The 21,762-nt window shown below is 45.3% G+C and overlaps 1 protein-coding gene across 7 annotated transcripts in view; it reads right to left on the bottom strand.

The window, feature by feature from the left end:
- Positions 1 to 21,762, bottom strand: part of LOC110527734 (inactive ubiquitin carboxyl-terminal hydrolase 54) — a 116,038-nt gene that overhangs the window by 33,063 nt on the left and 61,213 nt on the right. For 6 of the 7 annotated variants that reach the window (XM_036983445.1, XM_036983442.1, XM_036983455.1 and 3 more), the window contains exon 3: positions 12,106 to 12,198. In XM_036983445.1, coding sequence (XP_036839340.1) covers positions 12,106 to 12,198 — 93 coding nt within the window. Of the gene's footprint in view, positions 1 to 12,105; positions 12,199 to 12,654; positions 12,783 to 21,762 lie in introns of those variants that run through there. The other variant, XM_036983461.1, reaches the window with a different exon arrangement.

Raw genomic sequence — 21,762 nt, forward strand, 5'->3', positions numbered from 1 at the left:
CAACCACTGTGATTATTATTATTTGGCCCTGCTGGTCATCTATGAAGATTTGAACATCTTGGCCATGTTCTGTTATAATCTCCACCCGGCACAGCCAGAAGAGGACTGGCCACCCCTCATAGCCTGGTTCCTCTCTAGGTTTCTTCCTAGGTTCTGGCCTTTCTAGGGAGTTTTTCCGAGCCACCGTGCTTCTACACCTGCATTGCTTTCGGTTTGGGGTTTTAGGCTGGGTTTCTGTAGTTTCTGTACAGCACTTTGTGACATCAGCTGATGTAAGGAGGGCTTCTTGAATAAATTTGATTGATTGATTGATAAATTCACAGGGTTCACATACAGTGCATACGTAAAGTATTCAGACCGCTTGACTTTTTCCACATTTTGTTACGTTACAGCCTTGTTCTAAGATTCATTAAATAAATACAAATAATCAGCAATCTACACACAATACCCCATAATGAAAAAGCGAAAAACACGTTTTTAGAAGTTTTTGCAAATGTATTCAATATAAAAAACAGAAATACCTTATTTACATGAGTATTCAGACCCTTTGCTATGAGACTCGAAGCTGAGCTCAGATGCATCCATTTTACATTGATCATCCTTGAGATTGTTCAACAACTTGAATGGAGTTCACCTGTGGTAAATTCAATTGATTGCACATGATTTGGAAAGGCACACCCCTGTCTATGTAAGGTCCCACAGTTGACATTGTATGTCTGAGCAAAATCAAGCCATTGTCCATAGAGCTCCGAGACAGGATTGTGTCGATGCACAGATCTGGGGAAGGGTAACGAAAAATGTCTGCAGCATTGAAGGTCCCGAAGAACACAGTGGCCTCCATCATTCTTAAATGGGAGAAGTTTGGATCCACCAAGACTCTTCCTAGAGCTGGCCGCCCGGCCAAACTGAGCAATCGGGGGATGGTCACTCTGACAGAGCTCCAGAGTTCCTCAGTGGAGATGGGAGAACCTTACAGAAGGACAACCATCTCTGCAGCATTCCACCAATCAGGCCTTTATGGTAGAGTGCCTAGATGGAAGCAACTCCTCAGTAAAAGGCACATGACAGCCCACTTGGAGTTTGCCAAAAGGCACCCAAAGGACTCTCAGACCATGAGAAACAAGATTCTCTGGTCTGATGAAACCAAGATTGAACTCTTTGGCCTGAATGCCGGTTGGAAACCTGGCACCATCCCTCCGGTGAAGCATGGTGGTGAAAGCATCATGCTGTGGACATGTTTTTCAGTGACAGGGACTGGGAGACTAGTCAGGATAGAGGGAATGAACACAGCAAAGTACAGAGAGATCCATGATGACAACCTGCTCCAGAGCAATCAGCACCTCAGACTGGGGCGAAGGTTCACCTTCCAACAGGAAAACAACGAGGGAAAGGTGAACAGAGCAAAGTACAGATAGATCCATGATGATGATGAGGTTCACCTTCCAACAGGACAACAACCCTAAGCACACAGCCAAAACAACACAGTAGTGGCTTCGGGACAATTCTCTTAACGTCCTTGAATGGCCCAGCCAGAGCCCGGACTTGAACAGGATTGAACCAACCTGACAGAGCTTGAGAGGATCTGCAGAGAATAATGGGAGGAAGTCCCCAAATACAGGTGCGCCAATCTTGTAGCATCACCCAAGAAGACTCGAGGCTGTAAATGCTGCCAAAGGTGCTTCGACAAAGTAAAGGGTCAGAATACTTGTGTAAATGTGATATCTTTATAAATTTGCAAAACTGTCTAAAAAACTGTTTTTGCTTTGTCATTGTGGGGTATTGTTGTTAGTAGATTGATGACGGTAAAAAAATAACAATTTAACACATTTTAGAAGAAGGCTGTAACGTAATAAAATGTGGAAAAAGTAAAGTGGTCTGAATACTTTCCAAATGCACTGTATTTTGACTGCAACCGGAAGCTGGCAAATATCCTTCACATCAAGTTAACACTCACTTATAGTGTTTTATAAAGTCTTCATCCTTAGAATAAATATACTGTTGATTAGTATATGGTCAATTCCATGGGAAAGTCAATCTGACCATCTACAAATAAAGTTCATTTAGTTTATTTTGCGTGTTCTACAGTGTTATATAGATAGAAGGGGTGACTCTTACAGGCAATGTAACATCCATAAAGTTTTTTAGGAACGTTTTTGTAAAACACCTTTTTTCGGATCATCTTGAAACTTTTTCTGTTAAGGTTCTGTGCGCCCGAGTTAGAATACCTCATGATAAGCTGTAGACCATACTATTTAGCAAAAGAGTTTATCTACAGTACCAGTCAAAAGTTTGGACACACCTTCTCATTCAAGGGTTTTTCTTTATTTTTACTATTTTCTACATTGTAGAATAATATTAAAGACATCAAATCTATGAAATAAAACATATGGAATCATGTAGTGACCAAAAAAAGTGTTAAACAAATCAAAATATATTTTTTATTTTAGATACTTCAAAGTAGCTACCCTTGCCTTGATGACAGTTTTGCACACTCTTCGCATTCTCTCAACCAGCTTCATGAGGTAGTCACCTGGAATTAATTTAAAGTTTAAAAAGTTAATTTGTGGAATTTATTTCCTTTTTAATGCATTTGAGTCAATCAGTTGTCATGTACTGTCATGTTGTGTCTTGTCTCTGTCCTTTCCCTTCACCCTGTCTCCCTCTGCTGGTCGTTGTTAGGTTACCTTTTCTCCCCCGCTTTCCCCCAGCTGTTCCTTGTCTCCTCTAACTACCCATTCACCCCGTTTCCCACCTGTTCCCTTTTTCCCTCTGATTAGGTCCCTATATCTCTCTCTGTTTCTGTTCCTGTCCTTGTCGGATTCTTGTTTGTTGTGTTTCATGCCTGAGCCAGACTATCGTCATGTTTGCTGTAACCTTGTCCTGTCCTGTCGGAATCTGCCGGTCTATCTGAGCCTACCTATGTTTGGTTATTAAAGAAGCTCTGTTTAAGTTAGTTCGCTTTTGGGTCCTCATTCACTCACCATAACAGAAGAATCCGACCAAGAATGGACCCAGCGACTTCGGATCCTCTCCACTCAGCCGTCGGGATCCAGGGAGCGATGCTAGGCAGACACGAGCAGGAAGTGTCTGCTGCTCGACATGCCGTTGAGACCCTGGCCACCCAAGTCTCCAACCTCACAGAACAGGTTCACCATCTCCGCCTCGATCCACCGGCCACTTCCAGGGCTTTCGAATCTCCGGAGCCCAGAATCAATAACCCGCCGTGTTACTCTGGGGAGCCCACTGAATGCCGCTCGTTCCTCACCCAGTGTGATATTGTGTTTTCTCTCCAGCCCAACACTTACTCCAGGAGCACTGCTCGTGTCGCCTACGTCATATCTCTCCTTATTGGACGGGCTCGTGAGTGGGGCACGGCAATCTGGGAGGCAAGGGCTGAGTGTACTAACCAGTATCAAGACTTTAAGGAGGAGATGATACGGGTTTTTGATCGATCTGTTTTTGGGGAGGAGGCTTCCAGGGCCCTGTCTTCCCTATGTCAAGGCAATCGATCCATAACAGACTACTCTATTGAGTTTCGCACTCTTGCTGTCTCCAGTGGCTGGAACGAGCCGGCCTTGCTCGCTCGTCTTCTGGAGGGTTTCCGCGCAGAGGTAAAGGATGAGATTCTCTCCCGGGAGGTTCCTTCCAGCGTGGATTCCTTGATTGAACTCGCTATTCGCATTGAGCGACGGGTTGATCTTCGTCACCGAGCTCGTGGAAAGGAGCTCGCGCTCTCCGTCGCCTCCCTCTCCGCATCACTACCATCTTCCTCTGCCGGCTCGGGTGCTGAGCCCATGCAGCTGGGAGGTATCCGCATCTCGACTAAGGAGAGGGAACGGAGAATCACCAACCGCCTCTGTCTCTATTGCGGTTCCGCTGGTCATTTTGTCACTTCATGTCCAGTAAAAGGCCAGAGCTCGTCAGTAAGCGGAGGGCTACTGGTGAGCGCTACTACTCCTGTCTCTCCTTCAAGATCCTGCACTACCTTGTCGGTCCATCTACGCTGGACCGGTTCGTCAGCTTCCTGCAGTGCCTTAATAGACTCTGGGGCGGAGGGCTGTTTTATGGACGAGACCTGGGCTCGGGAACATGACATTCCTCTCAGACAGTTAAAGGAGCCCACGGCCTTGTTCGCCCTGGATGGTAGTCCTCTCCCCAGGATTCAGCGTGAGACGCTACCTTTAACCCTCACTGTTTCTGGTAATCATAGTGAAACCATTTCTTTTTTAATTTTTCGTTCACCTTTTACACCTGTTGTTTTGGGCCATCCCTGGCTAGTTTGTCATAATCCTTCCATTAATTGGTCTAGTAATTCTATCCTCTCCTGGAACGTCTCTTGTCATGTGAAATGTTTAATGTCTGCTATCCCTCCTGTTTCCTCTGTCTCTTCTTCACAGGAGGAGCCTGGTGATTTGACAGGGGTGCCGGAGGAATATCACGATCTGCGCACGGTGTTCAGTCGGTCCAGGGCCACCTCTCTTCCTCCACACCGGTCGTATGATTGTAGTATTGATCTCCTTCCGGGAACCACCCCCCCCCGGGGTAGACTATACTCTCTGTCGGCTCCCGAACGTAAGGCTCTCGAAGATTATTTGTCTGTAGCTCTTGACGCCGGTACCATAGTCCCCTCCTCCTCTCCCGCCGGAGCGGGGTTTTTTTTTGTCAAGAAGAAGGACGGGTCTCTGCGCCCCTGCATAGATTATCGAGGGCTGAATGACATAACAGTGAAGAATCGTTATCCGCTTCCTCTTATGTCTTCAGCCTTCGAGATCCTGCAGGGAGCCAGGTTTTTCACTAAGTTGGACCTTCGTAACGCTTACCATCTCGTGCGCATCAGGGAGGGGGACGAGTGGAAGACGGCGTTTAACACTCCGTTAGGGCACTTTGAATACCGGGTTCTTCCTTTCGGCCTCGCTAACGCTCCAGCTGTCTTTCAGGCATTAGTCAATGATGTCCTGAGAGACATGCTGAACATCTTTGTTTTCGTTTACCTTGACGATATCCTGATTTTTTCACCGTCACTCCAGATTCATGTTCAGCACGTTCAACGTGTCCTCCAGCGCCTTTTAGAGAATTGTCTTTTTGTGAAGGCTGAGAAGTGCACTTTTCATGCCTCCTCCGTCACATTTCTCGGTTCTGTTATTTCCGCTGAAGGCATTAAGATGGATCCCGCTAAGGTCCAAGCTGTCATTGATTGGCCCGTCCCTAAGTCACGCGTCGAGCTGCAGCGCTTTCTCGGCTTCGCGAACTTCTATCGTCGTTTCATCCGTAATTTCGGTCAGGTGGCAGCTCCTCTCACAGCCCTTACTTCTGTCAAGACGTGCTTTAAGTGGTCCGTTTCCGCCCAGGGAGCTTTTGATCTCCTCAAGAATCGTTTTACATCCGCTCCTATCCTTGTTACACCTGACGTCTCTAGACAGTTCGTTGTCGAGGTTGACGCGTCAGAGGTGGGCGTGGGAGCCATCCTTTCTCAGCGCTCCCTCTCTGACGACAAGGTCCACCCATGCGCGTATTTTTCTCATCGCCTGTCGCCGTCGGAACGTAACTATGATGTGGGTAACCGCGAACTGCTCGCCATCCGGTTAGCCCTAGGCGAATGGCGACAGTGGTTGGAGGGGGCGACCGTTCCTTTTGTCGTTTGGACTGACCATAGGAACCTTGAGTACATCCGTTCTGCCAAACGACTTAATGCGCGTCAGGCGCGTTGGGCGCTGTTTTTCGCTCGTTTCGAGTTCGTGATTTCTTATCGTCCGGGCTCTAAGAACACCAAGCCTGATGCTTTGTCTCGTCTCTTCAGTTCTTCAGTAGCCTCCACTGACCCCGAGGGGATTCTCCCTGAGGGGCGTGTTGTCGGGTTGACTGTCTGGGGAATTGAGAGGCAGGTAAAACAAGCGCTCACTCACACTCCGTCGCCGCGCGCTTGTCCTAGGAACCTTCTTTTCGTTCCCGTTCCTACTCGTCTGGCCGTTCTTCAGTGGGCTCACTCTGCCAAGTTAGCCGGCCACCCTGGCGTTCGGGGTACGCTTGCTTCCATTCGCCAGCGTTTTTGGTGGCCCACCCGGGAGCATGACACGCGTCGTTTCGTGGCTGCTTGTTCGGTCTGCGCGCAGACTAAGTCCGGTAACTCTCCTCCTGCCGGCCGTCTCAGGCCGCTTCCTATTCCCTCTCGACCGTGGTCTCACATCGCCTTAGATTTTGTCACCGGACTGCCTTCGTCAGCGGGGAAGACTGTTATTCTTACGGTTGTCGATAGGTTCTCTAAGGCGGCTCATTTCATTCCCCTTGCTAAGCTTCCTTCTGCTAAAGAGACGGCACAAATCATCATCGAGAATGTTTTCAGAATTCATGGCCTTCCGTCAGACGTCGTTTCGGACAGAGGTCCGCAATTCACGTCTCAATTTTGGAGGGAGTTTTGCCGTTTGATTGGGGCTTCCGTCAGTCTCTCTTCCGGCTTTCACCCCCAGTCTAACGGTCAAGCAGAACGGGCCAATCAGACTATTGGTCGCATCTTACGCAGTCTTTCTTTTCGTAACCCTGCGTCTTGGTCAGAACAGCTCCCCTGGGCAGAATACGCCCACAACTCGCTTCCTTCGTCTGCGACCGGGCTATCTCCTTTTCAGAGTAGCCTCGGGTACCAGCCTCCGCTGTTCTCATCTCAGTTCGCCGAGTCCAGCGTCCCCTCCGCTCAGGCTTTTGTCCAACGTTGCGAGCGCACCTGGAAGAGGGTCAGGTCTGCACTTTGCCGTTATAGGACGCAGACTGTGAGGGCTGCTAATAAACGTAGAACTAAGAGTCCTAGATATTGTCGCGGTCAGAGAGTTTGGCTCTCCACTCAGAACCTTCCCCTTAAGACGGCTTCTCGCAAGTTGACCCCGCGGTTCATTGGTCCGTTCCGTATTTCTCGGGTCATTAATCCTGTCGCAGTTCGACTTCTTCTTCCGCGATACCTTCGTCGCGTCCACCCGGTCTTCCATGTCTCCTGCATCAAGCCCGTCCTTCGCGCCCCCGCTCGTCTTCCCCCCCCCCCCCCCCCATCCTTGTCGAGGGCGCACCCATCTACAGGGTCCGTAGAATTTTGGACATGCGTCCTCGGGGCCGTGGTCACCAGTACCTCGTAGATTGGGAGGGGTACGGTCCTGAGGAGAGGAGTTGGGTTCCCTCTCGGGACGTGCTGGACCGTGCGCTGATCGAGGATTTCCTCCGTTGCCGCCAGGTTTCCTCCTCGAGTGCGCCAGGAGGTGCTCGGTGAGTGGGGGGGTACTGTCATGTACTGTCATGTTGTGTCTTGTCTCTGTCCTTTCCCTTCACCCTGTCTCCCTCTGCTGGTCGTTGTTAGGTTACCTTTTCTCCCCCGCTTTCCCCCAGCTGTTCCTTGTCTCCTCTAACTACCCATTCACCCCGTTTCCCACCTGTTCCCTTTTTCCCTCTGATTAGGTCCCTATATCTCTCTCTGTTTCTGTTCCTGTCCTTGTCGGATTCTTGTTTGTTGTGTTTCATGCCTGAGCCAGACTATCGTCATGTTTGCTGTAACCTTGTCCTGTCCTGTCGGAATCTGCCGGTCTATCTGAGCCTACCTATGTTTGGTTATTAAAGAAGCTCTGTTTAAGTTAGTTCGCTTTTGGGTCCTCATTCACTCACCATAACATCAGTTGTGTTGTGACATGGTATGGGTAAAATACCAAGTCCGTATTATGGCAAGAACATCTCACATAAGCAAAGAGAAACAACATTCCATCATTACTTTAAGACATGAAGGTCAGTCAATGTGGAAAACTTCAAGAACTTTTAACGTTTCTTCAAGTGCAGTCGCCAAAACCATCAAGCGCTACGAAGAAACTGGCTCTCATGAGAACCGCCACAGGAAAGGAAGACCCAGAGTTACCTCTGCTGCAGAGGATAAGTTCATTAGAGTAAACTGCACCTCAGATTGCAGCACAAATAAATGCTCCACGGAGTTCATGTAACAGACACATCTCAACATCAACCGTTCAGAGACTGCGTGAATCAGGCCGCTTGAAAAATAAGAAAAAAACAGCTATTAGTACTGTTTGTACATCTTAAGAGGACTTACTCAAAATAAAGATAACTCAAGAAATCTGTCATTATTTTTGACGTTTTTGCCGAGATCTTAGTCGACAATTTTTACATCTAACTAAGATGTTTGATGCAGAATTTCTCAAATGACCAAATGTGCATGAAAAAGTGTTGTCTCTCGTCGAATGACAACAAACACTTAATTGAAGAATCCCTACGGTTGACCAATCACAGACAAAGGGGCGTAGACTTTGGCTACTGATTTCGGCTTGCCTCAAGAAAAAAATGGCATGTACACGAAGAGCCAGAAAAAAAACTTGTAGAATACCAAAACGAACAAAACATCACAAAATGTAATCATAATATATGCACAAACTGTTCTGAACTGTTTCTGATGGGAAGCCTGCTGCCTCCTTAAAGGGATAATCCACCCCAAACCACAAATTCCTATTATTAACAGTGTTAAACAGTGCTAAATAACACTAATATGTAGAGAGAGAAAAAATTGCAACAAATGTTTAATTTTGTCATAAGAACAAGATTGGTAGAAACCTGTGAAAATCGTTTTTGGAAATCTATTGCAGCTCAAGTCTACTACAGAACCCAACATGCAATATTCTCTCTCTCCCTGGGCTGGCTGGCTAGCTAGGTAGCTAGCTAGAAAACATACACACAATAATACCAAAGCCAATATCAGCATGTGAAGTAGCTAGCTAGCTCTAAGTTCAACTTACAGTTCATTTCTTACACTGAGATATAAATGGCATCTCTTCCCAGAGCGAGAGCAGCATTACATTCCTTTCCCACAGAGATCATTTTGAGATGGGGAAACTACATTAGAATTGGATTGCGTGATGATTAGCTTAGCAACCGCGTGACGCAGCATGACAACGTGCATGCGATTGGTCGACAGTCAGTTGGGTGGGGCTTTTCTCCATTCATTGCCCAATGGAATTACTATCTCCTCCTTTCTGTAACATCTCGGTTTCCTACAGACAGGGCAAATTGCGACATGGTACTTGAAGGACAAACGGAGGTGAATAATTTAGTACACTGTTTAGATTGAGCACATCTAAACTAAATCTATACTTTGTCATGACGATATTAACGGACGGATGTGTTCTAGACAAGCATGGCCATACCATCTATTGGTTGATTGGGTGATCTGGAGTGCAGGCAATTGTTTTAATAGCATTGTAAAATGGGATAGTGTGTAATCCAGTATCTTCCGTGACGAGAATTATATAGCTATGACAGGTTCCTACACGATTTCCTGATTTTCACAGGCGGACCACTTCGAAGTTAAACCATGTGGGGAAGATTGTATTTTACCCACCGATAGAACATAGGCCTTCACCAAATTGACAGGAGTTTCAGGATTTTATTTCTGGGGGTGGATTATCCCTTTAACCCAAACACTTCATCACAGCCATAATGTAAAACATACGAGTTAACAGCCATAATGTAAAACATACGAGTTAACAGCCATAGGGGAAAGTATTATAGCTTTGTACTTCCCACTGTCACTGTACCGCCTCCGAGTATTCAGCTATTCACCAGGGCATGACACGTTCAGGTGCAAGACATCCTTACGAATGGACTATTCTCATACCACAACCTAGACTTACTGAGAGAAGATGGCCCATTATAATGTCTTTCTCTTTCCTCAATCAAAAAACACCCTGAACAATGTGGGTGTTTATTGGGAAAGCGGACACAGACACATGCAGGCACACAAACACCCACAGGTGTGCATGCAGTTGTGCACGCACGCACACACACATACACACGTTTGCCCTGCCGCTGCACCTCAATTTATCTTGCGCAAGGAGGAGAGAGAGCGAGAGGAGAAGAGAAGAGGTGGGTGAGGTAAGGGAGAGAGAACAGGAGCGGCAGAGAAAGAAGTGGGGAGAGGATAAATGATCATAGCCTAATAATTCTTCTCAAATTAAATGCCTGGCAGAAATGCCCTGTAATCGACCCCTCAAATGAGCCCTGGTGAATTCCGATAAGGCTGAAACATCAAGAGAGAGGGAGAGAAAGAGAGGAGAGAGGGAGACCAGAGGGAGGGAGAGAGAGGGCGATGGAGGAAAAGGAAAAGGGAGCATAGGGAGAGATGGAGAGAGAAGAGGGGGAGAGAGAACAGGAGAGAGAGGGGGGTGGGGGGAGATGGAGTGAAAGAGAGAAAGTACAGAGGGAGCAGCAGAAGTACACTTAAGCCTACAATGACTATGACTCACACTGAGGTACAGTAGACACAAGTGTGAAACCAGCTAACCGGTCACAGTCAAAAGGACCAGACCTAGTTAGCCAGTAGCTAAAAGGATGGCCTCGTTGAACCCACAGGGCTCTTTCACTCTCCAAGTCCTGCCAGCTGGCCAGATTCAACTGCTCTAAGCCATGCCTGCCTGCCTGCCTGCCTGCCTGCCTGCCTGCCTGCCTGCCTGCCTGCCTGCCACAGACCCACAAAGGAATCAGAAATGCCTTCAAATGTCACCATCAAACCCCTCTGATGGCCCTGCAGCCCTAATGCATCACAGATCACACCACTCAGATTCACAAGAGCTCATTAAATCTGCATTTGGGGGTAAAAAAATCCCACACGGCTGAGTGTGTGAAGTGCCATCCTGCAGCCACTCAAAAGGCATTTACGCAGCCTGACTGTCACCTCGGGTGTGTGTGAGTTTGTGACACCTCCTCCTTAACATCGAATCAGGGATCAAAACAGGGAAAAAAATCACTTCTGGCCCACAGAATGAGTCTGGTGGTGTAATGAAAGTAGAATAGAGGCAAAGCTAGTCTGGTTCTGCCAGCCAGACAAAGAAACAGACAATCGGACAGAGATTTGGAATGCACGACAAAGAGCCCAGTACTGCGTAACAACTAAGTTAGATAGACCACACTCAGACAGAAATACACGGTCATGGTGAGATATATAGAGAATGGTCATTGGTCACAGTGAGAAGGAGATGGTCACGGACACGTTAAGACAGCGAGACGGACCATCACGGTGAAACAGAGAGAGAACCATTGAGTCAAGTCCCACTCCTCACAGACAGACAGACCGACAGAGACAAACGGACAGGGGAAAGCACAGGAGAGAGCATCTCATTCCCAACTGAGGTATTGAACGTTTGATGGAGAGTGCCAGTGGCATTCCTGCACATTAGATGGAATGTAATAATAAAACAAAGAGCGATGAGAGAGGGGGGATTGGAGGGAGCAGCCATAATGAGAGAGAAAGGGGGAGAAAGAGAGACAGAAAGAAAAAAGAGGGGGAAGCTGGCTAAAGCCAATGATCTACATTCAGCAGTCTGTCCAGATCAAATCAAATTGTATTTGTCACATGCACCAAATACAACAGGTAGACCTTACAGTGTAATGCTTACTTACAAGCCCTTAACCAACAAAGCAGTTTTAAGAAAATACAAAAAAAAAAAAAGTAAGAGATAAGAATAACAAATGATTAAAGAGCAGCAGTACGTAACAATAGCAGGGCAATATAGCAGGGGGTACCGGTACAGAGTCAATGTGTGGGGGCACCGGTGTCGATGTAATTGAGGTAATATGTACATGTACCGGTAGGTAGAGTTATTAAAGTGACTATGCATAGATAATAACAGAGAGTAGCAGCAGCGTTCCAGAGGGGGAGGGGGCCATGCAAATAGTCTGGGTAGCCATTTGACTAGCTGTTCAGGAGTCTGACAGTCAGAGAGAGATCCATGGTACATAATCCATAACCAGTGGCCAGGCATCCAACAACTGCCTGTCCACACCAGGGTAGATGACTTACTTACTGACAATTCACATGCTGAGATACACATGTTCACATTCAAAGGCATGGTCCTCCATCTCTCTGGGGGCACTCAGCTAAATCCACAAAAGTCACTTGAGAAAAAAACCTCCTAGATTTATTACTGTTAAAATAAACGCAACAGTCCAATATCAAAATAACCATCCTCTATCTGCATTCTTTGGAAGGCATTACCTGGAAAGGATTGGTGAATAAGTGAATCAACTCCTCCAACCCCAGGCCCCATCCTCTCTCCACCCACAAGTCTAGACTCTTACCTTCAGGGCACAGAAGATACACGAGTCCTCCATGCACTTGTGTGTGGTCAGCTGCCGGAAGCTCCGGCGAAAGATGTCCAGGTGCCACAGGACCTGTGGGAAACAAGAGCAGGAAGGAGTGAGACAAAACATGAAAATGCTCCTCAGGCCTTCTCATTTCCTGATTTCTAAATGGAGTCTTGAGTTGTCTACTGAGTAAACAACAGAAAGGTGCTGTGTGCGGGACATTAGAAGGTTGGTAGAGTGTTTCCATCGAACCCCTGAGAGAGACAAAGCTGACAGTCAGATTGTCTCTGTGTCGCCTCCGCTGCTGCCTCAGATGGTCGACATCCCCGCAGTGCGTGTCTGATATAAAATGCAACGGGAGCATGTGACAAACATTTGCTCCGCTGCGTTGCCTGCGTTTGACTTTCCCACCCTCTAAGTGCCGGTGCTTCGCTCCAAAGGTCAAAGCTTTTCACAGATTCAAAACCCTTAGAGAGAGTAGGGACTGTCAATCTGTGGAAATCTAACTCTAAAAACCAGTGGAATTCCCTCGCTAACTCGTACCTGATGCTAAAGGATGTTCCTCCCTGGATTTGAGGTTAGTTACACAACCACAGTGGAGCCCACTGTTGTCCTGTCCAATCTCCCGTTGGCTCTGAGAGCCCACCACTGCTGTACTGTCCCAAGCCCATCCAATAGGAACAAGAGCAGGTCCTCACCAATCAGATCCCTGATGCCCTCCCAGGCTCTTAATCCCCTCAGCATGGGAGGAATCCTGCACGCCTCACCGGGAGTTACGGGAAGAAGGAATAAAGACTGATGGGGGAGCGAGACAGACAGAGGGAGAAAGAGAAAGATAGTGCGCGCTAGACCGCGGGAGAACGGGACAGAAGGTGGAATAGAGAGAGAGCGAGAGGTGAGAGAGAAAGAGAGAATGTGTGTATGTGTGTGTCTTGGGTATATGTGTGTGAGAGACCCCCTCTGAAGCCTATCACTTTGAGGAATGTACGCTTGCCCAGGTCGAGCTGAGATGCGGGTTGTCAGCGGAACAAACGTGGCCCTGGCAGTTTCCTGTCGGTAGGCTCCATGGCATACCATCTCCCATCTGGCACCCTGCCTGGGTACCCCCAAAGGGACAGGGTCCACCCCCACCTGTCTAGTGTCTACCCCGACCCCACAGTGCCCATGTCATGGTCCTGCTGCCAGGCTGCCACACATCACTGAGCAGAATCATAGAGAGGCCTGTCAGTCTCTGTTAACCTAACACCCCCTAACCTTCCTTTTTCTATCTCTCTGTTCCCCCTGTCTCAGACACTACCACCTTCACATTTTTCACACCAATCATGATCCACCCAAAATGATCACCCGATACTGTACAGTACAGCTGTGCTATCTTAATTTGATCCTTCTGTTGTCACAGATAATAAAAAAGGCTTCTTAAATCAGTCATTTCCACTTTAAAATGTCAGACTTGATTTATCCTAACTAAAAATGGATCAACCCCTAGACAAATGTCCATTAATTATAATCCACATAATAATTTGCCATTCTTGTTGCTGCAGGCTTATTTTCCTGCTGTGAGAAACTGGTCAAATTATAATAGTACACGTCAAACATGGCTTCAATCAATTGAAACACCAATCATGATGGAACCAATTGTCACTCTATACTGTACGCCAATACATTTATGCAGCGATGTAACCAGCTATCCAAACTTTCCCCTAAGTATTCAAACTAAAACACTGCTTCAATTCATTTAAACTCAAACAACATTAGGGGGTAAATAGTGAGTGTGGTCAGGCATGAGTAATACCTCAGTGAGCAGCAAGCCTGGAGCATCTGTTGGCTTCCAGCAGAGCCAGGCATTACAGCACTAGTACCCAGTGGAGCGGGTTAATAGCAATCAACAGCATTGAGCATGACAGGCCTCCAAAGGTCAATATAGCTGACCTCCGGTGACCTCCTCGAACAGTTTCTGCAAGGCAAGAGACTCCTCCAGGACAGTGTGAGCCAATACCACTTCTTAACGCTGCATACTTCCTCAGGCGTGAATATACAATCTGTCCAAGTGCGTGATAAAACACTATCATGGTTACTAAATTTGAAAGGACTTTAGTTTATTACAGCTGGTATAAGTTGGTTGCCTGAAGCAGTAGGAAAAAAGCACCGAGGCGGTTTAAGGACCATGTTGTGACACTGCTGACTGAGATACAAGAAGTACAAGAACTGTGAGGTTGAACTATAAAACTAATAGATGTTCCTTGATTAACATTTACCAACATCAAGCATATCAATTATTATTATTATTATTCATTTTTTTTACACTGCTGCTACTCTCTGTTCATTATCTATGCATAAGTGCTATTGACGTACAGATGTACTATTATAATTTGACCAGTTTCTCACAGCAGGAAAATAAGCCTGCAGCAACAAGAAATGCAAATTATTATGTGGATTATAATTAATGGACATTTTTCTAGGGGTTGATCCATTTTTAGTTAGGATAAATCAAGTCTGACATTTTAAAGTGGAAATTAGTGATTTAAGAATACTTTTTTATTATCTGTGACAACAGAAGGATCAAATTAAGATAGCACAGCTGTACTGTACAGTATCGGGTGATCATTTTGGGTGGATCATGATTGGTGTGAAAAATGTGAAGGTGGTAGTGTCTGAGACAGGGGGAACAGAGAGATAGAAAAAGGAAGGTTAGGGGTGTTAGGTTAACAGAGACTGACAGGCCTCTCTACGATTCTACCGGTACCGAGTCAATGCGCGGGGTACAGGTTAGTCAAGGTAATTGAGGTAATATGTAAATGTAGGTAGGGGTAAAGTGACTCTCGTTATTGTTATTTTATTGTGTTACTTTTTTAAACTTTAGTTTATTTAGTATATATTTACTTAAAACTGCATTGTTGGTTAGGGCTTGTGAGTAATAATTTCACCTGTTGTATTCGGCACGTGATAAAATAAAATTAGATTTGACATGCATTAATTTCTAGATGTAAAAAGGCAATGTGTCAAATACAATGATTTAAGTGGCCCAATTTTTTTGTTGTATAGGCCAATAAATTCAGAATGATAACTAAGTACAATTCTCAAAATGGAAACCTTCCAGAGCTTTGTCACTATGGACAGCAAAACATTGTTTTGTTAGTACAGCCTTCCCTTGAGTAGGCTATCAGCAAGATTTGGGCCGGAGGCTGGGGAGTTGGAAACGCTCACATTGAGATCAAAACATCCCAAAGAGAGTGATGAGAGATGAGTTCTATCCTGAGAAGTATCTTAAGATGAGAGGTTGCTGGTAATGCCCCATAAGACAGCCATAAGGAGGTTGTCAGCCACACGCACACATTAACATCTCCCAGATCTGGACCTCTCCTCCAGGTTTCATAACCGGACAACACACCAGACCATCTGCACTGCAGCAGCTTCACAGAAACTCAAAGGAATGCCTCAACACCTGGATGAGACCAAAAATGTGACTTTCAGTTTCACCTGGACTCAAAGAGCTGTGAGTTGGGGTCAAATGCCAGGTGAAACCATATGTAACATCGTGTGCCCGTCAGTCTGACAAAAAGTATGCCAGAACATTCCATCTATGCACCAAACAATCTGAACATCAGCAACAGATAAACTGAGTGTGTGATACCACAGGCCTTCAGTTATTTTTCTGAAGTATGTAATCGGAGACATTGGGAATTTCCTCTCATCCATTCCAGAATCGTTGGAATGTATATTCAGTTTATTTACGAGACCCCTGCTGTGTTGCCACTCTGTGTGACCCTGTCCCTGATAATGCCTTCAATCTGTCAGCCATCACTTGTGATAAAAGTGTTTCAGGGAACTGATCCAGGAACGAGAAGCATAAAAAGTGGGAAAATCCGACTGGAAGAGATGCAAATCGATGATATAACAAAAAGAGCAAAATTCCAGCTTTAATGCTGCCATGACGACAGCACTTAAAGCAGGATTAGCAGATTACACTTAAGCAGAGAAAGGGAGGTGGCAGTGGAGGGGGAAAACAGACAACTTCTAACCCCAACAACACAAACATATGGAGAGAGACACACGCATGCATGCACTGCCCAAACACACAGCAAACCCACATCCCTACATTATTAAACTGAGTGTTTCATCTTTACTTCCAGGGGCAGTCTAAATCAACATCTCTAACCTCTCCTCCACATGGAAAAAGCTACAGTAGCTAGCCCTCCATCCAGCCTGCCTCGGTGCAGCTTGTACGGCACTATGCAACCAATCACACCCCAAAGACCCAACAACACTGACTGGTTTACTCACCCAATCAGAGAAGGGTGAGCATCACAATACCCAGGGAACTGCCTCATTCCAAGGCTACCCCTCAGACAAGACTTAGGAAAGAACATGTGGCATGACCGATTTCATTCCGAAGGTGGAGGCGTGAATGCAAAACCTTTTTAGGCCATGATGAATAGCTCCCCGCCTTAATGAGCAGTGGCCGGTATGGTATCAGTGTCTGTGTGCAAGTAGTATGTGTTACTGCAGTTCTTTTAGAAAATATAGCTTTTGAGTCTATATTGCATGGAGAGAGAATGGGATCATATGTGCATAATGCGCAATCAGCACAATTCCTGGTTTGTGTTTGTCTTCCTGTCCTATGCCCCCTACCAGGTCCAATATGTTGCTTGTTCTCCCACCGCGGACTGCAGATCCAGACCATGGCATTCTTCCAACGCACACAGACTACTCTTCCCAGGTTTGTGAAGCCTTCTTTCTTTGTGGTGGTCTGTTCTTCTTAGAGACAGATGTCCAGGATGGAAACACTGTCCAGTCCACAACTGTACTAAACAAAGCAGAGAGCAGAAAAGGAAGGTACCTCTCCATATGGGATTGGTAGGAGTTAGTGGAGGCTCCTCAGAGGAGGAAGGGGAGGACCATTCACCTCAGTGAATTTCATACAAATTTAAATTGTGAAATATATACAGTGCCTTGCGAAAGTATTCGGCCCCCTTGAACTTTGCGACCTTTTGCCACATTTCAGGCTTCAAACATAAAGATATAAAACTGTATTTTGTGAAGAATCAACAACAAGTGGGACACAATCATGAAGTGGAACGACATTTATTGGATATTTCAAACTTTTTTAACAAATCAAAAACTGAAAAATTAGGCGTGCAAAATTATTCAGCCCCTTTACTTTCAGTGCAGCAAACTCTCTCCAGAAGTTCAGTGAGGATCTCTGAATGATCCAATGTTGACCTAAATGACTAATGATGATAAATACAATCCACCTGTGTGTAATCAAGTCTCCTTAACTGTAAGGTTGCAAGATTGAATCCCTGAGCTGACAAGGTAAAAATCTGTTGTTCTGCCCTTGAACAAGGCAGTTAACCCATCGTTCCTAGGCCGTCATTGAAAATAAGAATGTGTTCTTAACTGACTTGCCTAGTTAAATAAAGGTGTAAAAAAAAATAATAATAATTAATCGGCAAAATCGGCATCCAAAATTACCGGCCATTCCGATTAATCGGTCGACCTCTAATGTAGTAGCCTAAACCTATCGATATTACATTGAGCTGGGTTATTGGAATATGAATGACAGTCATCCGATACGCTGTAATAGAAATAAGGACATGCTCATATAAAAATCATTGTCCTCTTCATCTTAAATGGCACTGACCGCCACTGATAGGAGGGCCAAAGGAAGACAGGTGTCTGCCTGTATGCTAACATGGGACATAGCTGCTTGTTACTGCGATGTTCCAGCCCTTTCCCTCATACTAATCAGATGTCAGAACAACACGACAACTCTACTCCTCATCTGAGCACAGACCCAACTACTACAATTCACAAACGTGCCATTTCTACTGGCCCTGTGAGGCCCTGAGGTATTCCAAGCATACATCCTCTTGATCACTTTGGTCACAATTATACAACACTTGCACGCCACGCCGCTCAAGTCAGGCAAGTGAAGCTCAACATATTTGTTCCCAGGTTTGCGTGTCCTTGTTGGACTGTGGAGCGTGGAGGAGAGGGTTGTTAGGAAGGCACACGGCACAGATGCTGCTCTCCTATTGGCCTCAAGGCATCTCGCGGGCCCCTTTCTGTACATGATATGGAAATGAGAGAGGCAGGAGAGCATGACAAAGTCATCCCGACTGGACAGCTCTGGAGGAAAGTGATAGCCCAGCAGAAAAAAAAAGAGCCGTCGTTGACTATTTGTTTCTGCATTATCATGAAGTGCATGTGAAAAAGAGAAGGCAGGAAGGAGAGAGGAACTGATGGAAGGAAAGAGGGAGGAGGGAGAGAGGAAGAAGGGCTCTGTTGAACCGCAGGACATCTGTTTCCTGAGATGGTATGTCAGGTGATATATTTCTCATGTTTTCCCAACACTGCACTTAATCAGAACTATGGACAGTATCTATCGTTAAAAAGAAGGTGTGGAGCTCAAAGCAACTGTAGGAAAAATGTGAGACTAGAAACATGACCAAATCAGACAGAGACAAATTGTGCAAGTAATTACTATAATCAAAACAAACACCACAAGGCTATTCTAAACAGCAGACAAATGCTCAACTCAAGCTGTTAACTCAAGTCTCCAGGGATGATTAGGACACAGGAAGTACTAAGCTGCCACCAGGAAGTAGGCATGCTTTGCTTTGTTTTCTTGCTCCAGTCGTGAGTCGTGACAGGAAATGGGTTATGTCATAGTTGTTTTTACCTTCCTTCCATCTCAAGCCCTAGAACACATGAAAGACAGATGCCCAAATACCCAACACACAGGACCACTAGATTGGACAGATTTCCATCTGGTGAAGTTTTCATTCTGGAAAACATTTACTTGACAGAGGGATGCCATGGGCCGCTTCTTTTGGAATATGGAATATCAGAGAGTATTGTGGAGCTGTCCTTTGGCAAAAAGAATGTCCTATTTCGAATGGAACTGGGTCCTTCAGTGCTAAATCGGACATCTTATGAAAGAGTGACATGATTTCCCCCTGGGATTTCTAGGACTTTCAATGAACCTTTCAACGCAGTGTGGCTTACATGCTCCCATGCCCCTTTTTTTTCCAATGTGGTTTTAATAGGAGCTACTCAATTGCTTCATTTTTTTAAACCAGATATGCTAAGACAGTCACAACACAGACGATTTGCTGTGGTAGTCAGCCCCATATGTGATCAGTCTGGATGAGAGCAAGGGAATTGAAAACTGAGTGGCAAATCCTTTAGCTGAAAGATTGTTCTTCTGTAAGACTACAGTAACATATTCAAATGTTTAAATAAATCATTGCAAACTGCCACCCCTACTGTACATAATAGGCTGTCAATTAAATAGGCCTAGATGCTCAATGCATTATACAAGTTTTCATTGTGTTTAAATGTTACATATCAGTCTTGACATTTATTTTGGATTCCTTTCACATGATAGGAAGCTAATTAGTTAAGGCCAGAAGGTCCTTAATCTTAAACTGAGCCATGACCCATGACTCATGGGTGAGAGTTACACGCAGATAGGTGTTTACAAACACAGGGGGTGTCTAGACGCTACATTTCTCCTCCTCTCATGTCTTCCCCTCTCCCATTTCCTGTAACTCAACTGGTTCTTATTATGTGCCTCGGTATGAAGGTTTTACTTTCAAACATTTGATGAAGAATGTGAACTCAAACACAATGGCCTTTCGTGCGTCCCTGCATGCTTCAGAAACTCAAAACAACATGATTAGATAAAACTGTAGCGGTGATGTTAGAGAGGGGTAAAGCTAAAGATATCTGGGCGTCAGGCAGGTATTCACACTGCCAACGAAAGTACATGTAAGATTCTGTTCCATCACAGACTGATGCTCATCCACATAGGGAGGAACTTGTAAGTGCTTAAGTCATCTCTCAAAGGTAGGTACCTCAGATCCTCTGCTCTAAGCAAAGACAGAATGGCAGGTATGTACCTCTGGTTTCAATAAACCCTTTCACCCAGGGACAGTGATTTAGGGCTTTTCAATTAAGCCCAGAGTACTGCAGCTACCAGAAGTGGTGAGTACTGGACATCAATCGAAGTGTTTTGAGCTGTAGCAAAACAATACTGTACAATAGGCTTAACCAAACTTAAACTCAGAAATAGCCTGAAATGAAACCATTCTAATAACATATAGCAATATGTATATGTCCAGATTACACATTTAAATGCACAGTGGATTGCAAACCGACTGACATACAGCACACTCTTTGAAAAAAAAGTGCAATCTAGAACCTAAAATGGTTATTCAGCTGTCCCCATAGGATAATCCTTTGAAGTACCCTTTGGTTCCAGGTAGAACCCTTTTGGGTTCCACATACTGTAGAACCCTTTCCACAGAGGGTTCTACATGTAACCCAAAAGAGTTCTACCTGAAACCAAAAAGGGTTCTCCTATGGGGGCAACCAAATATCCTTTTTTCTAAGAGTGTACTTCCAACTCAGCATAGAACTTATTTGCTTAAATCCTTTTTATATGCCCATATTCAAATGTTCCCAAATGATGACCTTTTCAACAAAGTTATGCCTGTTAAATCGTGTGTGGGCAAAATAAGAGACAATATCAGAGAACTTAATGAAGCCTAGTTAACGCAGAGCATTTCATTTAAGACAAAAAATGACTGTTTTCGCCCCCGGCCTGCCGATACGCTGTTTCAGCATATTGTTATGGCTCCCAGCAGCAGACAATACATTATCAGCTCCCCCCCTCTGTCTCCTTACTCATAACTGACACTAATTTGTAGCTTTGGCGGTATTATCAGTCAGTTAAGCCCCTGTATTTCTATATGGCTGATTATATGGTGATCCAAAAATAGAGTGAAAACTAATGACAGGTTGTTTGGCTGGGTAATTATGGTGCATGGCAGCATCTGTCTGACAATTGTTTATGGGGACTAGAAGCTTGGCTTAAGTCACAGGCGACTGACTGCCTGGCAGGCACCATATTAAACTTTTGGAAACGCCTTTCCCATTTCCCCCGAAGTACGGTGTGAGTGGGTCCTCCCAGTCAAGCTGGCAGTGCCTGGGCAGCAGTCCTATAGAAGGCAATGGTAGAACCACTTTCTTAAGCCACTTGTTCAGGCTGAGTCCTTCTGGATGAGAGAGTGGACAAGAGTCTCCCACCCACTACGTCAAGTAAAGTGTCTATGAGTACACTAATAAGAGACTGGTTATCCAGGCATTTCATAAGACTCAAGTCTAATTCACCAATCATTTACTTAACATGAGTCCTTCAATGATGACTTGGTGACTTGTTGGTGTGGTGACTTGCAGTGGTTGAATTTTAAGACGACTAAATAATGGACTGTTTTACAGTAGAACAAATGAATTGCTGTTATTGTTGTTTTATATTTATCAATGGATTGACATTGTATGGGACTACATGGGAATCTGTAATTACAGGATTGCATCAGCAGAGGGATTAGTCAGGAACAAAGGCTGATTATCACGAGATCGAGCATAAAGTTTCATATCACTGACAGCTTAGAAATTGGACTAATCTGAAAATGTGGGTATGAGAAGCCAGAAGTATGGGAAGCAGACTCCGAGTGAAGAACATCACCACACGGAAATATTTAAAGCTACACTCGGGAGCATGATGTTCTGAGAACATTCTGGGTGTGTGTATCATGCTACATGAAATGTATCGTCCTCTCTCTGTCATGTCAAAGTGAGGATACT

This window comes from Oncorhynchus mykiss, chromosome 1, assembly GCF_013265735.2.
Source record: "Oncorhynchus mykiss isolate Arlee chromosome 1, USDA_OmykA_1.1, whole genome shotgun sequence".
NCBI classification, from domain to species: Eukaryota; Metazoa; Chordata; class Actinopteri; order Salmoniformes; family Salmonidae; genus Oncorhynchus; species Oncorhynchus mykiss.